This window comes from Brienomyrus brachyistius, chromosome 13 (assembly GCF_023856365.1).
Source record: "Brienomyrus brachyistius isolate T26 chromosome 13, BBRACH_0.4, whole genome shotgun sequence".
NCBI lineage: Eukaryota > Metazoa > Chordata > Actinopteri > Osteoglossiformes > Mormyridae > Brienomyrus > Brienomyrus brachyistius.
The window spans coordinates 8,869,746-8,893,348 of record NC_064545.1 but is presented as its reverse complement, the minus strand read 5'-3'; the positions used below and the strand labels follow the sequence as shown (position 1 = coordinate 8,893,348).

The 23,603-nt window shown below is 43.9% G+C and overlaps 1 protein-coding gene across 2 annotated transcripts in view; it reads right to left on the bottom strand.

Moving 5' to 3' along the window:
* The window catches only part of LOC125706899 (transcription factor Maf-like), a 75,054-nt gene extending 60,333 nt beyond the window's left edge, over nucleotides 1–14,721 (bottom strand). The window contains exons 1-2 of one of the 2 annotated variants that reach the window (XM_048973765.1): nucleotides 13,320–14,721; nucleotides 1,655–1,721 (exon numbers count right to left, since the gene is read on the bottom strand). In XM_048973765.1, the coding sequence (XP_048829722.1) occupies nucleotides 1,694–1,721; nucleotides 13,320–14,284 (993 nt within the window). In that variant the 5' untranslated portion in view covers nucleotides 14,285–14,721 and the 3' untranslated portion in view covers nucleotides 1,655–1,693. Of the gene's footprint in view, nucleotides 1–1,654; nucleotides 1,722–7,654; nucleotides 8,490–12,264 lie in introns of those variants that run through there. The other variant, XR_007382094.1, reaches the window with a different exon arrangement.
* Between the last annotated feature and the right edge of the window lie 8,882 nt (nucleotides 14,722–23,603).

Below are 23,603 nucleotides of genomic sequence, written 5' to 3'. Positions count from 1 at the left end.
AAGTCACGATACTGAAAACCGACCCAAAGGGGCCGCGTTCAAAAAGCCGGCCATTTCAAGGACATGCAGGTGCCGCGGGCTGTCTCACGCTTTCCTCGGTACCCTCTCCAGCAACGTGCCTCGACTGTTTGATGCCACTGTGAGCTGCTGTCGGAAGACGGGACCCGCATAAAATCACCGTGCCGACCAAACACCAACATCAAAGATGCAACGGTTCAGCACAGAGATTCCCTGAAATGGAAATGCTCGGAAGAGGAGGAAAACGTGCTTTCTGCTCATCCCACACGTCCTTCCCTTACTGGAGCATTCACATTCAGCTCTCACTCAACGGTAAACCTGTCATTTTGTCAGTTTATCCCCCGCACTCATTATAAATCATTTATTTCCTTTTTATTAAAGGGCGAGAAGAAACGAACCTCTCCTGCTTTGAATAAATAATAAAAACAACGAATAAAGGCAGCGTTGCCCTAAAAAGGCCTAAAATTAGGCACAGAGTTATTTCCATCCTGCATAATTGCTGATGTGGAGCAGCTGCGGAACTCACAACTGGAACGGGGCAGCGGCGAGGGACGGGCCAGTGCCTGAGAGAGGCGTTACAGCGCCGCCCTGCTGGTGGATGCGCGCACACCTGGCCAGACCACGGCCATCGCTGCTACATCAGGCAGCTGCAAAGTCATACACCTGGCAGCTGGAGAGCTTCCATCACATGGTGCTGCGTGAGGGATCGGCCTTCCCAGAGGAGCCAGCGGGAAAAGAGGGGGAAAAAACTATAGGCATCGAGAAAGAAAGCCAAGGAGGATTCCCAAAATTAGCACAGTGAGGGACAGCGGAGAAATGCTAGCGGGGGGGGGGCTGTCCACCCTATATTTAGCAGCATGTCTCTTAGCGCCCCTAAACAGTGGAGCTACCGCACCCAGGTACCCGGCAGGGTAGGAGAGGGGAGGGCCAGCTAGCTCGGTACTGGCAAGGAGCAGGACGCTGTGGTGCTTATGGAGCGAAAGCCGGGGCCCACAGGGACGGTGTGGGGACCCACATCTCTGCTTACTCGCGCAGCTTCTCATAGCGACAGCAATAGGTTATGGTGAGAATGCAACGCTGTAGAGGCAGCTCCGGCACTGTCAGCCTCTGTAAGAGGTCACATGGGATCCCGAAGGGCTCGCTGTTCCAAAGCCAGCATAAAGAGATGCCAGCAAAATGCTCTCCGTAGTATTACAGCGTAATTTACCCAAAGTATCTCTGCTGCAGGGTTCCAGTATTTCAGTGAAAAGGCACAACGCTTACAGTGAATAAGATACACAGGCATTTCAATTCAAGGCAGACACTCAGCCACAAACTGAAGCCTATTTGCGCTAACACAGCGTCACACACCAACAGAATTATTCATTTAAGATAATACCAAGCAGGTACAATTAGTCAAGCAGGTGGCTTTAATATGTGTGTAAAATTTTGTTTTTTGCAAATTGTTTTTTCATTTATATTTTAATAATAATAATAATAATAATAATAATAATAAATATCTTAACAGTCCAACTATGTCCCACAAAAACTGGACTTGTGTGTTTGCTCTAATCACTTTTCACAGAAGAAAATTTTAACAAGCGCACTAACAGGAAAGAGCCATTGATCCAGCGTGTTTTGACGAGTGACGTTTTACCTGAGGGTCCAGGCCAAGGGCACTGGCTGTTATTCTCTGTCACAGATGCAGAAACTTTCTTGAGGACCTGAATTGGTGGATGATAAGAGGCAGAGTGAAACTTACAGAGAGGAAGAGGCAGAGAGACAGAGACACACTGTGACCTCTGTAATCCATGCTATCGTTAGCTTGATGATAACGGCCAACGCTAACAGGCTAGCTTGATGATAACGGCCAACGCTAACAGGTTAGCTTGCAATAGTCAAGATCCCATGAGGATACAAAATAAAGTGGGTGACACTCAGTATGGGCACATGCATGGACATTGATCACATGACACAATTTCAAACACAGACGACACGTAACATTTGTGTTTCGTTAAAATCAGTCATAAATGATGTACAACCGGGTCACTTTGCAGAACAAAAATGCTGTTAGTCAAACATTTTTTGCAAAATAAATGAAAAGTCCAGAAGCTCTTTTTACATGACTTGTGTATATATAAACAAATATGTTATACTATAAATACTCTGTGAAGGACCGGCACCCCATGCTGAAGCTGGATATACGGGGAATGCTGAAGCTGGAGATGAGGGGGAATGCTGAAGCTGGAGACGAGGGGGAATGCTGAAGCTGGAGACGAGGGGGAATGCTGAAGCTGGAGACGAGGGGGAATGCTGAAGCTGGATATATGGGGAATGCTGAAGCTGGAGACGAGGGTGAATGCTGAAGCTGGAGACGAGGGGGAATGCTGAAGCTGGATATACGGGGAATGCTGAAGCTGGAGATGAGGGGGAATGCTGAAGCTGGAGACGAGGGGGAATGCTGAAGCTGGAGACGAGGGGGAATGCTGAAGCTGGATATATGGGGAATGCTGAAGCTGGAGATGAGGGGGAATGCTGAAACTGGAGATGAGGGGGAATGCTGAAGCTGGAGATGAGGGGGAATGCTGAAGCTGGAGACGAGGGGGAATGCTGAAGCTGGAAATACTGAAACTCACGGCAGCAGATTTAATTTAGTCTCGCTCACTCAGGCTGTTTAATCAAATCTTTCTTTAATTTATCCCTCCTCAGACGTCAACGTGGTGTAAGAGGTACTCTTGCCCTAGAAGGTTCTGCTGTGTGAGGTTCAGCCGGCGTGAGACGCAGTTACCGTCACGTACTGTCCCTCACGGTTCTGACTGCACCCTGGGCACCAGGTCACACTGGTCAGCAACAGAAAGTCACCGATTATTACAACCCGGCCTCAGTGGTACCACCCCTCAGTCACACACTATTATTATTACTAATAATAATCATAATAATTATATCTATTGAAACTGAAGCGAGCACATCTACAGGAATCCTTGACAGTGACCCAGAGTGTGTCAGCAGCACAGTGCATATAATGTGTGCAGTTACCCATTTAACAGCAGTAAGAGTTCTTACTACGGTACGTTCACACGCAGCAACTAACCCGGGCTCTTCCCTGGTGTAAATTAGCAGTCTGGCTGTCAGTACATCCTCACAACCCAACGGGCCCAAATGTAGCTGGCTGCTCCACTACAGCCCTCTGTCTGCCTTTACATACTCATTTTAATATAGAATTCATGAGGTGAGTTTCCAGTTCCATTTTTAAAATGTGACTAAAAAGAGAAAAATACACTAGCCTGTTATTTAAGTATATTTCAACATTTTTATATACTTGCCTATGGATCATAGAGTCACTCAGACATTAGGGTTTTTGCAGTAAATGTTTTCCTCCAGGTAAGTGCGTGAAATTTATATTATTATTTTCATTGTTGTTGTGGTTGTTATCATCCATCCATTTTCCATAGCCCAGGTTGTGGGGATCCAGAGCGTATCCAGCAAACTACAGGCGCAAGGCAGTGAAAAACCCTGGATGGGGCGCCAACCCATCACAGGACACATTCACACGCCATTCACACGCGCATGCACACCTATGGGCAATGTGGCAACTCCAATTAACCTCAGCATGTTTTTGGACTGTGGGGGGAAACCGGAGAACCCGGAGGAAAGGCCACGACGACACGACGAGATCATTTTCTTTCCTCGTATGAGCAATTGACAAAAGCTGCCTTCCTGTTCCATGAGGTCCTCCTGCCTTCCTGTTCCTCCTCCATCAGGTCCCTTCAGCCATCGTCCCGCAGGACCCCATCAGTTTCGCTGCTGAGGCGATTCCCCAGGTAAAGGGGGATGCTATGCGGCTTCCCGGACAAATGGAAGGCCTGCAAAGTTCCTGCAGGTCACCTTGCCGGGCCGAGGAGGAGGAAGAGAAGGAGGAAGAGAAGGAAGAGCAAGAGCCGAGGATGGAGGAGGATAAATCACAAGGTGGCTTTAAGGTGCAGGTGTAGCAAAGCGAGGGGCTCAGCCCAGACCACCACACCGTCATTCAGCAACTATATTGTCTCCATAGAAACACAGCAAACAGCTTAAAACTACAAGCGAAACATATTGCACCCTTCATACAATATATACGGTAAATGTAGAGTAAGTATATATTGTACATAGCGTATAGCACAGTGTGTAGTACAGTACTAAGGTCATCTTGTAAGACGCAAAGGCAAGGCTCTGAATTTGTAAAATGTTATCTGTTAGCCTCTCTGGAATATCAAACACAGTGCTGCACTGTATTTAACATAATGCTTCGGCACATTCTGATATCGCATTCTTAGGGCTTCCTAAAGCCTTAGAACCGGAGGTATATTAAGACTGATGTCCACCCTAACAAGGTCCTGCTATCTTGTGACAGTTTTTATCACTCGCTCAGGTCTTTAAATGCTGTGCTATCCCAGTCCATCAAATAGTGCCTGGCTTTTTTCATCTATTTTTTTTTATTTGCAAAAATTTAGTACACAATGTGCATTTAGTACACAATGTGCATTTAGTATACCATGCATTTCTTAAAACTAAGGAGGCAGAATCTGTCCTTTTTGTACCACATAAAACTGTGCTGGGATCAGCATTCCGCTCCGTTGTTCCCCTAGTGAATGCCGACAGTGGATGGACCGATACTCACGGATTTTACAGACAGTATAAATCTTATTTTTTCCCTTTCTCACAATTTTGAGCAATAGTAAGATACAAATCAATGATTTACTTTCATTCAGACGCGTTCAGCTTCTAAAGGAAAACATATGTCAACTTCAATGGGCTGGCCCCCCATCCTGGGTTGTTCCCTGCCTCGTGCCCATTGCTTCCGGGATAGGCTCCGGACCCCCCACAACCCAGTAGGATAAGCGGTTTGGAAAATGGATGGATGGATGGATGGATGGATGGATGGATGGATGTCAATTTCATCCCGTACTGCTGACACCAAGTTTCAAGGCCATTACTATGACAGAGGACTAGCTGCACTCATGGCAATTATGATTTTAATTACATTAATTATGTATACTTAGAACTGTAATTAATGAACCAACACAATCGAGAAGAGGAAAAACTCACAGCAGTGACACGTTTTCAGCAGGAAGTGATATGTTCACATACGTTCATCTGAATGCGTCTGAATGACTTTAGTGTAGTTGATGCCTTTTAGTCCCTCATTTGATAACATCGTAATAATAAATCAGAATAATTCAGAGCAGCGTCTCCTGACTGACTAATAATGAAATTCTGTCAGTGTGGAGAGAGAAAATGAAAGAGAGGAGCGACATCCGCTCCTGGTCAGCCAGAACATTTGGTGTAAATCTTAGAGACGCTCCGTAGAGTGTTCGGGTGGAGGGGCTATTAATGGTCACTTTCTGAAGAGCCAGCAGTTTACCCTAATGGGGTTTATTTAAGCTGACGGGGGCTTCCCCAATTCCCGCTTATTTTCAGCTTTTTAAGCATTGCTTGAACTCACCCGGAGGCGTCTAACACAGGCCGGAGTGCGACTTCACTCGGGCAAAGACACGAACGACAGCGGCAAGCCCAGCGACTCTCTGACTGCCGTGGGACGGACGCGAGGCCAGGCCAGGCGAGGCGAGGGAGACGTATCCTCACGCTGTCCAGGTAGCAGCTTTTTGCTGGCCAACTGAGGTCAATAGTGAAAAAAAGTGTTTGCGAGATTTTCTATGATACTAAAGGATTCCTCAGCTCACACATTTTAGTTACACTGCCGGAGAGTGCAAATCGATAGAAGCACACCATATGCAGTCGAACACAGGCCTTAAGGGACGTGCGACAATCAGTGTGTCCGTTGTCATTCGGAACATCTGAAGAAATCCCCCTTTAATCGTTATCTTACAAGGCCTTCTCTTTACTGTGCCCCATGATTACTGCCGTCCAAATCAACATCACCATTTGTTAGCATGTTTCTGTGGGAGTACTGGTTTGTGTCTGGAAATTAAGTTACCGTCAGACTCTTACAACACCTATTGAAGCTGAATACAAAGGCATTTATAGTGACTAGGTCGCATCAGTAAAAATACCTCATTCCCTGGCTCTGAACAGAAGTTCATTAGTTCGTTATTAGTAAGTTAATTTCAGTAATCGAATTATGACTCAGTCAGACTTTTCTAAGAGCATAAACATGTCCAAGGCGGTGAGGTGAGGGTTACAATAATGTACATGCTAAAACTAAAAGGAAAGGCATCTCCGTATTGAGATTCGCTCATATCATTAGAAAAAACATTTGTGAAATCTGGCATTGCAATACCGATTTATATAACATTATATATCAATAAAAACGAGAGCAAGTATGGATGTATACACACTAAACCAGTGTTAATACGTTGTGCATTTGAACACAGGTTAAAATATAAAGAGCGAACAAATATACTGAACAGTTACTTTTAAAAATAAATCAGGGATGACATTGGGTTGAAACATTCGTTTCTTTTACGTGCGTCTGCAATTCTTATCTATACTCTACCCACCGGCACTTAAATCCATTTTTGCGGGGATTCCGCAAGAAAAAAAGTAGTAAACTTAATTTTAGGTTCAGATTAATTCGGTCTCTGTTTGTACGTTTATTTGTAAGTCTGCATGATGATAAATAAGTAAACAGCAACTTAATCACGGCAGTTTTCCAGCCTTATTAAGACCGCGATGACTTGTACAGCATGAGTATATTTTGGGAAAAACAGTAATCAAGACACGCATGGAATTCATAGGAATGATAACCGGTACGGACTAAAATATAGACAGTTCAGTACTACAATGTTAGAAATCGCAGTTTAAACGTACTTACGTCGTTAATTTCAAATTGCAGTCGCGAGGAATAAACTCCCAATGGTTTGCAGTCACGCTTTTCGCTTTGAATCAAGTTATAGTCGTCGCAGTTACTTTTAAGTGATATTTTCTGCTGTTCTGCTCTGTCATTCAGTTGATTCGATAATAGATGCACCCAAAACCGGTTACAAACAACGGAGGGCACCTACGCATCCCTAATTTTCCAGTGTATCATAACAATGCTTACATGGCGCTACTTATATCTATAACTTATTATAAAAGGATATGTTAAGCTACTTCTGCAAAAAAGATAAAGGTCCAGAACAGGTTTCTGTAAATTAGGGACAATTTTAATGTAACAGTTGTGCGGAGCGCTCCGCATTTCCCGCAAAGTACAAAACCCGGTGTCTGACATAGCCTATAATATAGGCCTACAGATATTAATACAAGGCGGAAATATTCGGCTTCATAAACTCTATATTAGCTAATTTACTTTTCAGTTATGTCCAATTACTTTAAAAAGGAAATACTTCCATTTAAAGCAAAGATTTATTTACAGCTGTAACTAAAAGGAAAATGCATTACAGAATTGCAGGAACGTCAGCTGCCATTACTTGATTATCCTTGCTGATAGCATTGTTAATCTGTCAGCTGCGTGCACTTAAGCACGATTCCTACACCTTCTCTTAAAATAAGAACATAAACAATAAATGAAACTGACGACTAGATAAAGCCCAATTTTCAACGCATCATTTATTACATGTGGTTTAATTGTATGAAATGGGAGAACTCACATATGAACATTACACACGGTTAGTAAGTAAAATATTTTTGCACAGCAAAATAGATATAAAAAGAACGTTAACAATTTTCTTTAATTTTATTTTATTGATAAATGATATTTTCCCAAGCAGAGTATCAATCTCTGCATTTTATAAATGTCCAGACATTAGTTCCTATATTAACATATTTTCGTTACTGCCTCGCATAACGCAACCCAAACAGTCCTGATATCACATAACAAAAAAAAGCAAACTTTTCCAGCAATTACATGCATATTTCATTTCAAAGATTTTCTGTATATTAATGTTTTAAGACGTTTCCATTCTGGAATATATGACTGCAGAATGCTCTAGTGCATTTTAGTCCGATTCTTAACATAATTAAACAAACTCTGGGTGTCACCGTTGGCTTAAAATGAAACCGGTTCCTTCCGTACACTTTGGTTTAAATGAAGTCAATGGTATAGCAAGATGTGCAACGGCAGATTTGATTTGTTATGTATTGTACTGTACTGCATGGGAAAGCTACAAAATATTTTGGGGTATTTACAAGAAATTCTGTAAAGAAAAAAAATGGTCACCTTCCTTCATAAGCAATTAATTGAAACAACAACAAAAAATAAATTATAATAATAATTAAAAACAAACAAACAATAAAGAAAGAAACAAATTAGTGCACGTGCGCCTAATTTTCCAGACACTTTCATTTGAATATCCACCTGTAGCACAATAATGACCGTTTAGGCATAAAGATGGAATATCTGTATAATTATAATTAGATTCAGATGACAGGAATATGGTTTTGTTAAATAAACAAAGCACGGAAACGGTTTACATCCCCGAGAAGGAGTGGCGCGTTTTAGAAACGTTTCAGGTCTATTCCTCTCCTGCATATCCTGAACCTGAATGGCATCTTTAACACTAGAACTGCCAAATCTACGCAAATTTGCGTAAATTCCCTGGGCCTAACACCTACTAGCATCCCTGCTGAGAGTTTCTTGGGCCATTGTCCTCCTGCTTTTGTTGTGCAAACACACCCATTACCTGTGAGGCCTGGCACATTTGCATTTTTTTACTCAGAGCAGCTAAAATCCAAGGCAGGCTAAACCTCTGTGTGTGACATGGAAACCTTCACAAAAGTCTGCCATATCTATACCAAATATCCCACATGCTGACTGACCTGCAAATATGAAAGACACACATTCACAAAATATATGGAAGCACAAGTCTGTTTTATTTATAAAAAAAATTGAGTGTTTCAAACTTTGCAGTGTTTGCAGACCCAGTGACCATCATCCCTGCATTTGGCGCAAGTGAATTTGTAACACTTTGCACTGGTAAACCTGCTGCGGTTTCTGTTGCAGTTCTCCTGTACCTGACACTGAGTTGTCCATACAAGTCCTGGCACAGCAGCAGCCTTCCTCTGTCCCCATAGCCTTTTGTGGCATAAATTGGCAATGGAGTTCCTTGGCTAGATGACTCAAAAATAATCTTCTTTTGCCTTCCCACCTTGTACATGCCTTGTACAGAACGTAGGAATTTGCCACCACCAGGTCCAGCATGTTGTAAAATACAGCTACTGGCCACCTGCATGTTGCTGCTCTTACGGAATACATGCGCGCCATTTGGTCCAACACATTTACACCACACTATAACAGCAGAGAGAGAGAGAGTCATGAGTGTATTTGCTTTTTTCTACCTTCTTTCTATATAGGCCTGTATAGTACATATCAGAAAACATTGTAGCACTGATGTAAAATTATACACACATTCACATACCTTCATGTGGTTATAGTCTGTTATCGTGTTGGGTTTCCTCTTTCTGCCTTCACAGATCGCCACATCTTGGTCCAAGGAACTCAGAACACACACAATCTTGTTTTTTTAGGTGCATAAATTGTCAAGGAGACACTGCCACTTCTAAGCACTGACGCGGAGAATTCCTCTTGCTGTGCAGTGTCCTTTGAAATTGGAGGAAGTTCATACCAAACTTTATTCCCTGTGCTCAGTAGTGTTGTTTTGCGCTGAAGCAGTCTGTGTGACAGTGCCAGTGAGGTGAAGAAATTGTCCGTTGTGACATTTCTCCCGTCATCCAGAAATGGCTCCATCAGACTCATGACCATGTTCTCTGCCAGCCTCTCCCTTTTCTGGTGACTGGGGTCCTTTCCCAAGTTAGGGGACACGTTGCAGACGTATTTGGTCTCCAAATCCGTGGCCATCCAGAACTTGATCCCAAATTTGTCCGGCTTGGATGCGATATACCAAGTGACATGGAATGGATCCACATCTACTCCACGTTGTCTTTCCACCGGTGTCCCTCAGGGCTCGGTTCTTGGCCCTCTCCTATTCTCCCTCTACACTAAATCTCTTGGCGAAGTTATATCCTCACATGGCTTCTCCTACCACTGCTATGCCGATGACACTCAACTCATCCTCTCCTTCCCTCCCTCAGACACTCATGTCTCCACTAAGATCTCTACATGCTTGGCAGACATCTCATCTTGGATGACCACTCACCAGCTAAAACTCAAAACTAGTAAAACTGAGTTGCTTTACATCCCGGCTGACTCATCCCCCCTCCAGGACCTTGCGATCTCCTTTGACAACTCCCTGATCCGTCCTTCGGTTTCTGCTAGAAACCTTGGAGTTACCATAGATGATCGGTTGTCATTTTCCTCACATATCACCAGTCTTTCTCGCTCTTGTCGGTTTCTCCTCTTTAACATCAGGAGGATACGTCCATTTCTTTCCACCCAGGCTACCCAGATACTCGTCCAGTCCCTCGTCATCTCACGCCTTGACTACTGCAACTCGCTTCTAGCGGGTTTACCACTGAGCGCCATCCGTCCCCTCCAACTGATTCAGAATGCAGCTGCTCGTCTTGTTTTCATCCTTCCCAAGTTCTCCCACACCACTCCTTTGCTGCGCTCCCTCCACTGGCTTCCTGTAGCTGCACGCATCAGATTCAAAACACTGATGCTCGCATACAAAGCCAAAAATTCTCTGGCACCATCCTACCTAAAGGACCTCATCACACCCCGCTCTGCACCACGATCTCTCCGATCCTCCAGCACTGCTCGACTGGTCCCACCTCCCCTCAAGGCACAAGGAAGACACGCATCTCGGCTCTTCTCTGTCCTGGCACCTAATTGATGGAATGAACTCCCCCTAGATGTCCGAACAGCTGAATCCTTGAATGTCTTCAAGCGACGACTCAAAACTTTTCTTTTTCAGAAATACCTGACGTAGAACTTCTATATTCTTACTCGACTCTTTTTCTGGTGTGTGTTTTAAAAAAATAAAATAAAATAAAAATTCTGCACTACTCAATGGCGTTCTCAGAGATAGTATTCGTAGCTGGGGTCCTTATTGAGCTAGCATCGGAAATTCATTGCAGAGTCTCAAAGCACTTATGTAAGTCGCTCTGGCTAAGGGCGTCTGCCAAATCCTGTAAATGTAAATGTAAATGTAAATATACTGCATGGACAATGAACCTTGGTCGAGAACAGCTGTACATCTATGTTCATGTGTTCTCCTGGAGTGAAACTTTCAGCACAGTTCTTGGTGAAGGCTGGCAGAGAACGTGGTCATGAGTCTGATGGAGTCATTTCTGGATGACGGGAGAAATGTCACAATGGACAATTTCTTCACCTCACTGTCACTGTCACACAGACTGCTTCACTTTACTGGGCATGGTGAATAACGTTTGCCGTGAACTTCCTCCATTGGCAAAGGACACTGCACAGGGAGAGGAATTCTCCACGTCAGTGTTTAGAATGGCGCGCATGTATTCAGTACGAGCAGCAACAAGCAAGTGGCCAGTAGCTGTGTTTTACAACATGCTGGACTTGGTGGCCGTGAATGCCTACGTTCTGTACAAAGCATCTACAGGGTGGAAAGGAAAAAGAAGATTGTTTCCGATTCTTCTAGCCAAGGAACTCCATTGCCAAATACAGGGATGATGGTCACTGGGTTTTCAAACGCTGCAAACACAGACTTTGAAAGATAGACAGACTGTGTGGGACAGTAACCACTGAGACAAAAGGCAGAAAGATGACGAAGAGATGAACCTGGAACTGAGGCACGGATACATCAATTTTAACGTGAACAGCCAAACATGCAAAGCTGGAGAGATCACACAAAAACAAAATTCACTTTTGGTGTTATAATTCAGTGATGGCCAATGAAAATGAAATGACATTTTATTCTGTATGTGTATGAGCATGCCAAAAACCATGGACCATGACTTCACTCAGCTTATGACATTTATATACAAACATGCATTGGAGACTGAAGTGTTAGCATGTTTTCATTTTATTCATTTCATTCTATTAGCAACTTTTCATTCTATTTTCACTCAATTTGTTTTATAAATAACACAGACTTGTGTTTCCATATATTTTGTGAATGTGTGTCTTTCATATTTGCAGGTCAGTCAGCGTGTGGGATATTTGGTATAGATATGGCAGACTTTTGTGAAGGTTTCCATGTCACACACAGAGGTTTAGCCTGCCTTGGATTTGAGCTACTCTGAGTAAAAAATGCAAATGCGCCAGGCCTCACAGGTAATGGGTGTGTTTGCACAACAAAAGCAGGAGGAGGATGGGGCTGAAGACCTGCGAAAATCACAGCAGGGGTGACAAACACCTTGGGACTCTCAGCAGAGAATAAAAACTCGGTAAATCTAGTGTTAAACGACATTCTTCAGGGGAATTACTGTGCATTACGGGGGTCCAACATTGCAAAAATCGTTATCAGGCAAATAATTATGCCATGATGGGGCGCGTTGTCACGGCTGGTGATAAAGAATCCCACAAAGTGATCGGGAAATAAAATAAAGTTTTGGAAGGCATGCTAGTTATCAGGTGAAATTCACATTCAAGCATAAAAAAGAAAATAAAAAGCCTACATGTCCAGCATGCAGGACTATACAATGATATTTAGAATCTGAAAACAGTACTACATGTCATTATGGCGATATACTGTCATTTACCTGACAAACACAAAACGTGAGTAATGCGTGGGGTGAGCACGGGGTGAAATGGTGGGCTCAGAGCAATCCGTAGAAATTTAAATAAAATAATAGTAACAATAATAAAATCAGAGCATTTACTACTTAAGGTAGTTTCGGCAGCCGTCACTTTACATCGCTACTGATATTTAGGCGAACCAGATTACTAAAAATAAAAAGTTTTGATTAGACGCACGCACACAAAACACGCGCGCGTCATTAGTACTATGTATACGTTCACTATATATAGTCAAAGTATTAAAATTAAGTATGTAAAATGAAATATGGCCTATTTACATTTTCTTTTAAAATACAAAAATAATAAAAAATAAAACAAAAATCTGATATGCCTTCATGAACTGCTTATCATACTAAGCACTTAGTGGCTAAATACAATAACTATAACACCGACTAAGACTAGCACTTATAGTGGAAGTTGGATTACAAAATTCATGGCAGGTTTCAACGAGCAATCTTCAAAATGAAGAACACTGCTTTCGATGACAAATTGGATCTTTCTATTGCAAGCCACCAAAATGTGATATATAAGTTGAGTAAACCCTGATTCTCATAGTGAAATAATTATATTAATAATAAAAAAAAGGAAGGCTGGAAAAAAAAACAATAACGCAGAACTGGTTTCTTGGTCTATCGAGCTCCAAACAAAAGTTATTCGCGTGGACAACTTTTAGTAAAGGAGCTGTCGCGTTTGATTTGTTTCTGGTTAAGCTGAGACTCACATGAAAAACTCTGGAGACGAAGGGTTGTTGTCACTGCTGGAGCCGTTTTCTCTGAAGCCATTGCTGACAAGCTTCTCGTACTTCTCCTTGTACGCATCCCTCTCCCGGACCAGCCTGGAGATCTCTTGTTTGAGGTGGTCTACTTGCTGAATTAGCTGGGTCTTCTCGCTTTCCAAGACGTGCCTCTGCTGAACCCTCTTGAAGCGGCACGACTGGGCATAGCCTCGGTTTTTGAGGGTCCTCCTTTTCTGCTTAAGCCTGATCACTTCTTCTTTGCTGACCCCGCGTAGCTGCCGATTGAGCTCCCGCACCGACATGGTCACCAGCTGCTCGTCCGAAAACCGATCGTCCAGATGCATGTGCTGGTGGTTTCCCCCTGAGCTGCCATTAGATTGAACCCCGGACGCCTGGTGATGACCCCCGGCGTGGTGGTGGTGGTGGTGGTGATGAGGAGCTCCGTTCTGGGCTGCAGCAGCCGCAATGACAGCAGACACCACTGCGGCGGCAGATCCCATCTCTTCTCCGGCCATGGTGCCTCCTGCTCCGGCTGCACCGGCAAACTGCTGCCCTCTAGCATATCCATCGAAGGTCTGAAGCTGGTGAGTGCTGCTGATCAGCGCCTCCACGGCGTCTTCGGGGCTGAAGCCCAAAGCCTCGGGATTCAACTGCTGCTGGTAACCGGTCATCCAGTAGAAATCCTCCAAGTGCGCCTTCTGCTCGCTCCCGGAGCCCGGACTGGGCGCCGAGAAGCTCGGAGAAGGAGGTACCGAACTGCAAGGCGTGCTCATCGGGGTGGAAGACAGGGATCCCCCGGCGATCGGGCGGCTGCACTGGCTGATGCTGCGATCGGGCTCCAGCGGCTCCTTCTTCACTTCAAACTTCATCAGATCGAAGTCATTAACATATTGCATGGCCAGGGGACTGGTGGGCAGGTCGGGGCTGCTCATCGCCAGCTCTGATGCCATCCTCTTGCTGCTGACAGTCCTCCAAAGGGGCTGAAGAGCAGCTGTCAGACTGTTCTGGTTGCAAAGAGTGTGAGCCAGTTTGAATCGCTGTTTATTTTAAAAATGGGCTTTTTCTTTCTGTTTGGAATGCGCAGTTAGTGTGAAGGATCAGCTGTCCTTCGCGGAGGCGCTCCCTGCCTCTCTGCGCCCGACAATATCACAGCTTTCACACAGTTAACGGCATTTCACAGCATCGTGTGCGCAACTTCACTGTGCAACCAGATTAAAAAGGAAAAACTCAAAACCAAAAGAAAGGCAGTCGTGCATGGAAGACGCCGCGTGCTGTTGATATTTAAGGGACGGGCAGCGGATGAGTTTAAAAGCATTGCTGAGTTTTATAGGCGCCCTGACGTCAGGCTTTAAATGGGAAAATGACTCGGACTCGTAGCCAATGGGCTCCGCTCGCTCAGAAAGCCTATTAACATAACAGTGCCGAAACAAAAAGTTTGATCAAACACGAGGACTGTCACCTGCCTGTCACTGCAAAGGAGTGACATTTTACAGTGACCCTCCATGCTTAAACACCTCAGATACATATAGGAGAGCTCTTTTTAAAGCGCGTCTTCGCGTTAAAAATAGTCTATATATGGCGTTTCATTTAAAAAAGTTAAGGGGATGAATTAATTTTTTAAATAATAATGATAATACAAATACAAAAATGCATGACGCCTTTGGCCTCGCACTGCATTCCGTTTCAGATGCATTCACATTTTGTTCATTTTAGCACACTGTTCATTTTAGTTCTCTTGCTTTATTTGGGCCGTTACTTTTAAATAAGACATTTAAAGCCATTGCAAGTTCATCGATATTTTTAAAACTCCGCATCGTCCTGTATTTTCACGTTATACATATAACGTAACAGTCACCGAGCACTGATTTACTCAGTGTAAAATGATTTCTGTGCTATCCTACGGTAAAGAACGCGTTGTGAAGACTGGGGCGTTTCGGTCCTTTGAAAACCCGAGAGCGCCACCTTTTGGTGGAATACGGAGGGAATAGCAATAGGCTCCATGCTTGATAGTAGCCCTCTATTTTCTTGAAAAACAAGATATTATCGCAAGTAATGCATAACAGTACTATAATGTATTTTAAATGAAATCATGCGATTTTCCATTCCTCACATTTCCTGCGTTTCGGGTCTGGATTCCCCCTGTGACGTCACGCTCTCCCTACAATTTCCTCCCACGTATCGTGCGTGCGTGCTGCGAAGGATTGGCATGTCATATAGGGTGGGGCACTTACTTTTTTCCCAACGCTACCTGTGATACCCCCCGCACCCTCTCCAGGGTAAGCAGTTGGAAGCTAAAAGTGTGATACTCATGAAAAACCAATGAATTTTATGGCATTATAAACTTGTGTGTAATTAGACAATAATGAGAGGGCCATTCCTTTACATTACTGTAACTACTGAATGTAAGTTTTTATATGATGCCCACCTAAAAGACCACCCAATGCCATTTCCCATGTTTAAGGGACCTATTAAGTAGGTAAAATGAAATGAGATGGTCCCCAGAAGAGCAGCATGAAAACCTTGCTGGTCCTTTGAATCTGACTTTATCAGATACAGACCCAACAGATGTGGAGTGAAACGGAGCTCTATACTGGCACCTTACAGTACATGGAGGCAATTTAGCTAGCAGTCTGGTCTAAGAAAGTGCGCAAAGAGAGTAAGCATTTGATATTAAACACCAGTGGGCCCACTGCAAAATGAGGGACTTCTGAACACTGCTATGTGATCTGTCCTCTTCTGGAAATTCACTATAATAAAAGTAGTATAAGATAATTAATAAAACAAACATGAATTCCCACCAAAAGTAGTATCTCAGTGTTTTGAAAATTTGTCGCACTATGGTCTATCCACGACGAGGGCCGTTGATCTTATAAAATCCCTTTTTAGTTCCCTACTCAGATGTAGCTTATTTTACTTGCTCCCTAACAGATAAAGAGCATGTAGAGAGCTTCCGCAGCACTTTGTGACACAGTGACCTAAATGCTCTCTTCGTTCTGTACTTCCCGTTCCCGCTGCTGATATGAGTCAACGTGAAGGAGCATCTATCTATACCCATCCTGGAGAACCTCAAAGTGGCGTCCGCTACATCTCATGAGGGAGCAAAAACAGTGCTTCCCAATCAGGGACTCTAAACCGGGGGACTGTCTGTGAGGGAGCAAAAATCTGGACTCTGTGGGGGTCCCCAAGGATTGGATTGGGAATCACTGTTTTTGAGCACCAGCATCCCCTTTTTTGCCTTCATTACCACCTTCTTCTTAACCACATAAGACACTGCTTCCCAGTCCGGTCCTCGAGGACCCACAGACTATTTGGCAGGGGCTTGGAGGGAGCAAAACAGCCAAGGAGCAGATTGGAAAACACCAACATAAGAAGTAGTCTCCGTTTTTTTGGTTGTAGAACTTAGGGCAATAACAAGACACTTTTGGTGCACAAGAAGCATCCTGTTTCAGTGTTAAAACATTATTACCATTCCGATAAATTAATCCCAAAAAGGGAAGAGCTGTCTGATACCGTTTAGGGGACATTTGGGGCCAGATTTGCACAATATACACATGACTATCCCTTAATGTTCCAATTCATGGTGACATCATGCCACAGTCCCCTATAGAACTGACACGGGTCTTCTGAAAGTGCGCCAATCCTCCGCACTTCCCCCAAACATTGACCTCCCCTGCACATTTAGCTCAGCTGGTTAAATGTCTCGTCCACTAGTTACTCAGCTCAAGCCACATTAGATTTCATACGGTGGCAAATGCTAAACCACCATCCTTACATCAGTTATCCTCATCTGTGTGCCATTTAATTCCCTAATGATTTATAAGTGTGTCCATCGTATGCTGAATTTAAAACATCCCTTGAAGTGGGGGCCTTGGGGTGCCCTTTTAAACAATTAAACAGTGCCTGGGTGTCTCCGTGTCCCTTTGTCTGTGTTCTCCGGTTCTCCAGCATGTCCACGTGTTGGTGGGACGTGTCTACATTAATCTTCATGATGCTGTTGGATGACTAGAAAAGCCAAACTACTCCAGAGAGGAAGATCCTGTAATATCAGGAAGGAAAACTTATTTGTAGCCCTTTTCTATGACAATCGTACATTTTATTAATGCGAACATATTAATCGTTTGACATATGCTTCTGTTTCCATATCGTTAAATTACTGGAAGTTAAGGTCTATTTTTTTATTCCGTCCCTAAAATTCTAGGGTCCGGCTGTACATAAGAACAGCGCCCCCGAATGATCCCTCTTCCTTAGGTGTCCCTGGCGAGAACATGAACCCTGATCCGAACCTTAAAGCTTTCCAGCGAGGAAACGTGAAGGTCGCAGGCTGTAGTGGGCTCCCAGAAAGCCTGGCGAGATCGCTGTGGTGTGCGTGCTGCTTTGCTGCTTGCAGTGTGCGACTCAGTGGGTTCGGATGCTGTGATCGGAAGGTTGCCAGTTCAAATCCCAGGGTCAGCAGAATGATGTCACCATTGGGCCCTTGAGCAAGGCCCGACTGCACCAGGGACTGTCTAACCCTGTGAAAAGATGTGTGTCACTTTCGATAAAAGCATCTGGCAAATAAATTTAAAAAATAGTACAATCTATAGAGAGTCAAATAAGTTTTATGAACATACAGCCCGTTGGGCACAGAGTTTGACATTAACAAAAGTCTTCATTCAATGGCCACTGAAACATTTTGAAATGCATTTGTCCAACTCAAACTGCATTATTTTCTTTTCCTCTCTAAAGTACAGTTTAAAGGTTCCCTTAGTGTCACCCTATTTTCTGCATTTGAACTGCCAAGTGCACACGCTTGTTTTGTGCCTGCATCAGCATTCTGGACCATGACAATGTCTGCCTGATGTCTGAAAGTGGCCAAACTCCAAACGGCCTCGTTTCTGATACATACAATAGAAATTGAATAGTGTCTGTGTTGAAATAAAGTGGTATCAGCCAGACAGCTAAATCGGGGTTTCAAAAGGCTGGATTTCCACTGAGCCCTCGGGTGAAGGACTCATCGTCATTTCCAGTTTATAATGCATTATTCACTCCTGCTTTGCAAGACAACATTTGTCCTTGAAAAACTTTACACCAGTCAAAATACAAAGCGGCGCAGCGTCAGTCGAAGTGAATCGAACACACGTCTGATCGAAGCTAATGAGTGTACATGGAGATTTAACAGCTATTCCAGGCATTCAGACTCTCAAAATGTCTCTCCTTAAATAATATAAACATGAACAGAAGGCTAATTGCTTTGCGTTTAAATGAATCGAATGATCTAGCCAAGGAGTTTCCAACTGCGGTCCTGAGAGTCCAGTAGGGTTTCTATCCTACCCGGCTTCTGATGAGCCACACCTGCTCTCAGGTGAATACCAGGAACAGATATGTCTAAGGCAGCCTTATTTAAATAAGATTTTCTCAGAACTTTATTTTTAAATAACACTTACAATTAACTCTGGTCTTTCTATAAGATTTAACGTCCAGAGCCACAGCCTGCTGTCACTTAGAATAGAATGGAATAGAATAGAAAAGGCATTCTATTCTATTCTATTCTATTCTATTCTATTGTAACTGAGCAGGCTATGGCTCTCGATGTGCCACCACGTAAGTCCTAAACAATGTAAGCAAATTGCTCATAACAGTAGAAACAGTAAATATTGTTCTTTGTTGGACATAACTGGTCTACTGCTGTTACTGTATGAAGCTCCGGCTCAGCTGCTATATCGGTCCAGGAAGATCCTGAAACGTTGCCTTGTTTATGGAAAAACAGCAAATTTTTTGCCAAAAAAATATTTTCATTTTGCCAGTAAATAAAACTTCCTCCATCTGCAGTAGAATGAGCAGCAAGCGTGTTTTAAATAAAAAAAAATTCAATTCCAGCTGTTATTTCACTCAGTACATGGGGAAAATGTCCATGAAATGACAGAAAATGAGGCATCGAACCGTAAGATATAATGTTAGGTTATTTTGGATTAGCCCATTATGCTCTCTTATCTTACACATGTTATAATATGGACAATCAACACCCACTTAAAACGTGTTTTTGGAATTTAGACTTAATTTCTAAGTGATGACAAACATGGAAAATTACATGAAGAAACTTTTGAGAGAAATGTCTTATATATAATTACAAGAATATTCCATTTGGTTGAGAATCTCCTCTAATCTAATGCGATTGAAACCGAGTATTGCTGAATAATCCCTTCAAACTGTACATATTGTCTCCCATGTACCCAGCCATGCTCCATGCAGCCATGTTCCATGAGGCCACACCCACCCAGATCACTCCCACCAACAGCACACTCCGCCCCTCCAGATTAGTAACACATCTGAGAACATTGAACTCATTTTTCTGATTGTGTATATTAGGACCTAGTTTTTAGTCACCTTTGCATGGCAAAGCATGTTTCATCAAAAGGATCAGTTGTTTTGTGGAAATCCTGCCCCTGTTCCTGTATTCCTACCCGTAATCATAATCCTGCTTCTCATCCTGCCCCTGTTCCTGTGTTCCTGACCGTAATCATAATCCTGCCCCAGTTCCTGCGTTCCGGATCATAATCATAATCCTGCCCCTGTTACTGTGTTCCGGATCGTAATCATGATCCTGCTCCTCATACTGCCCCTGTTCCTGCGTTCCTGACCGTAATCATAATCCTGCTCCTCATACTGCCCCTGTTCCTGCGTTCCTGACCGTAATCATAATCCTGCCCCTGTTCCTGCGTTCCGGATCGTAATCATAATCCTGCTCTTCATACTGCCCCTGTTCCTGTGTTCCGGATCGTAATCATAATCCTGCTCCTCATCCTGCCCCTGTTCCTGCGTTCCAGATCGTAATCATAATCCTGCTCCTCATCCTGCCCCTGTTCCTGCGTTCCAGATCGTAAGCATAATCCTGCTCCTCATACTGCCCCTGTTCCTGCGTTCCTGACCATAATCAAAATCCTGCTCCTGTTCCTTGCTCTTTTTCTGGTTGTTCAGATATGTTGATTTTGTTTCCCCTGTGTTGTACAGATGGACCCAGTGCCTATATCTGGACTAGTGATCTTGGAAAGTAATATGGATTAGGTTTTCTTCCTATGCCATCACTTTTATAATCTATCACCTGTGCTTTATGGTTCTATTGGACCATCTTGATTTATCTATAATAATCTGGGTAACTCTCGTTTTTTCATACTTAGTATGCAAAAAAAAATTGACAAAGAATGCTTGAGGGTTCAGGTCCTGGTCGCTCGAGGAACCTCGAGGATTGTGGATTTCACCCCTCAGTTGCCTGGCACCCCCTCCAGAACATTCTGCGTTTCAAGCCCTATGCTTCCTTTAGGTTGTAAACAAACATGAGGCTCAATGGGAGCTGAGGGCGTTTCACTCACTCCCAGGTACCCACAATGCCTCAGTCTATAGTCAAATGCTACCCCTTTGTGGATAGAGGACAGCATTTGGTCTGTTAACGGAATTGTTTCCCAAAAACGATCAGAATTTACAGGCTGAGGGGAGCAGTCAGCTATATAGATAAGTTATAAATATGTAGATACTCACTAAGATTTAAGATTCGTTATAAGGTTTATTGGCATATGTACAGTTCATGCACAGTCAGTTACACTCTGCTTTGAAAATCTTATGCTGCATGTACTTCCGTTCATCAGTAAACATAAATCAAACACAAATACATATGGAGATGCATTCAGTAAGACAATAAGCACAATGACAATAAATAGACAGAGACCGTGCAATGTGAGTGATGTAAACATACTATAATGCAAATGTTGCAAAAGGAGAGGAGCCTCATTGGTTAGAGGTTAGAGGGGGTTAGGCAGTGAGAGACCCTGATAGCCTGTGACTAACCGTTCTGCAGTCTTGTGACACTCTATCTGATGGGAGGGATGCGAACAGCGTGTGCTGGGGGTGGCTACTGTTCTATTCTGTTCCTGATGACTCTGGTGTGATAAATGCTCTAAGAGCTGGTACAGCTGTCCCTGAAATGGTCCAGCCAGTCCTTACCGCCCATTGTAGGGCTCTGCCGTGCTGTGAAGAGCAGTCTGAGAACCAGATTCTGATGGCACCAGTAGAAATGATCTCAGTCGTATCCCCTGAAGAAGTTGCAAAGGATTCTGATTGGCCTGCCATCCATCCATCAATCCATCCATCCATCCAATCATCCATCCATCCATCCATCCATCCATCCATCCATCCATCCATCCATTTCCCAAACCGCTTATCCTACTGGGTTGCGGGGGGTCCGGAGCCTATCCCGGAAGCAATGGGCACGAGGCAGGGAACAACCCAGGATGGGGGGCCAGCCCATCACAGGGCACACTCACACATCATTCACTCACACATGCACACCTCCGGGCAATTCGGTAACTCCAATTAGCCTCAGCATGTTTTTGGACTGTGGGGGGAAACCGGAGTACCTGGAGGAAACCCCACGACGACATGGGGAGAACATGCAAACTCCACACACATGTGACCCCGGTGGAGACTCAAACCCGGGCAGCGACAGACAGTCTTAAAAAAACTCAATTTAATGTGAACGATCCCTTAAAAGATGAAAGTGAAAGTATCTCACGGTGCTTGTCTGTTTCCAGTCACACTAGTAGCATCACTTCCTTGGTAAAAGAGGCAGATTTTTATATAAACCCACGGTAAGCAAAGACACAGAATAAGACTTAATTCCATCGTATTGCAGTATTATTCTCTGCTGCCCTAATAGGTAACACATTAAGAGGTAATATTTGCATGTGAAACAAATTCGCAAGGCATATTTGTAATGACGTTTCCCACCTCTGTACAGAAACAATAAACTCACACCAGCACTGCACCTCTCATAACAAAGATTCTTTCCTTTATAAATATGAATAATTACGCAATTTAGACGCTTGACTCTTTGGGTCGCCGTAATTAACACTTCCAGAGTCATTCTGAAATAATCGCTTTAATTAAGCTGTATGGAAGTTTTTTAGACTCCTTATAGACATGTGAGAAGCTCATCATACGCAGCACAGTGAAGCCTTGATAATCAGTACGCAGCAGGTTTCATTCCCATCAGGCCTGGGGGAGAATTGCTTCACCAGGGAGTTGCAATGTAATCTCAGGAGCGTTAGTTAGAGGAACGATCAGGACCCGGATTTACTGTCTGCTGATTATATCAAAGCTTTTATCTGTGCAAAGTGCTCCGCTCTCGAGATAATTAAAACGGGACCAACAGGTAGGCTCTCTTTCTGTTGCCGCTCATCCAGACGATAATTGCGTTTTGAAACAGGTACAAGTGTCATCAAATGAAGCCTCCAATTAGGGGGGAAAGCGGAGTGTCGGCAGAAGGTCGGCGCAGGCTGCGGGATGAAACGCGGCCCGACCCAGCGCTGAAGGAGCCAGAGGAAGTGGCCGTTCCGTAATGAGGACTCGCAGTAAACAAAGAGCAGCCTCGGGTCACAGCATCGCATAAGCAGGCTCTGAGCAGAATTACAGATTCAGATTAAGTACAGCACAACACAAGGTGAATAACCGGAAAGCCAAACAAATCCAAGAAAGCAGAGAGGGAATAAAGGTCATATTCAAAATGATGTCAGACACCAAAGTCATGTTGCTGGCTATCATAGGACATGACGGGTCCTGAGAGTCATCGTCAGGAAAGAGCGTCTGCCAGGCTTATCAGAGAAGAGTCCGGGTCCCTTCTGTGTGGTCAGTGACAGACTACGGAAGCCGTTTCTTACTTTGCGTGGCTGCCAGCTGCTTCTAAGCCGGGGTTCTCAAACACGAATAATCTGACCACCGCCATCTAGAAGATCTTCACATAAGGGGGCCGCTTGAGGTATTTTTTGAGCCGAAACAAAAAATGCTAATCAGCACCTTGACGAAGTTACATTGTTCGTGATTCTCTGTGCAAAATATAGGTCTGCGGGGCAGATTTAATAATGAATTAAAAAGATGTAACGGGCTATATCAAATGGTCTTGTGGGCTAGGAGCTTGAGACCTCTGATCCAAACCATGAATGTAATAGAGAGGGTTTAGACTCTTTCTTAAGGTCAACCGAGGACCTTTGACCCACTGAGGCCCAGAACAGACATTCTGCCAGAAAGAAAACTTCTGCACCTCAGATGGTATCTTCATGGGAACTGAAAACCTAAAGAAGAGTGTGAGAGCATCTACTGCTGGCTGATGATGACAAATTCATAGGGAGTTAAGAAAAACCTGCAGAGGACGCATAAGAATACATTCACTACTGTGTTTACACTGCTCGGTGAGAGCTTAGCATGACTCTGTGCTTTTCCCTGCCGCTGACAGAGACAGGAAGT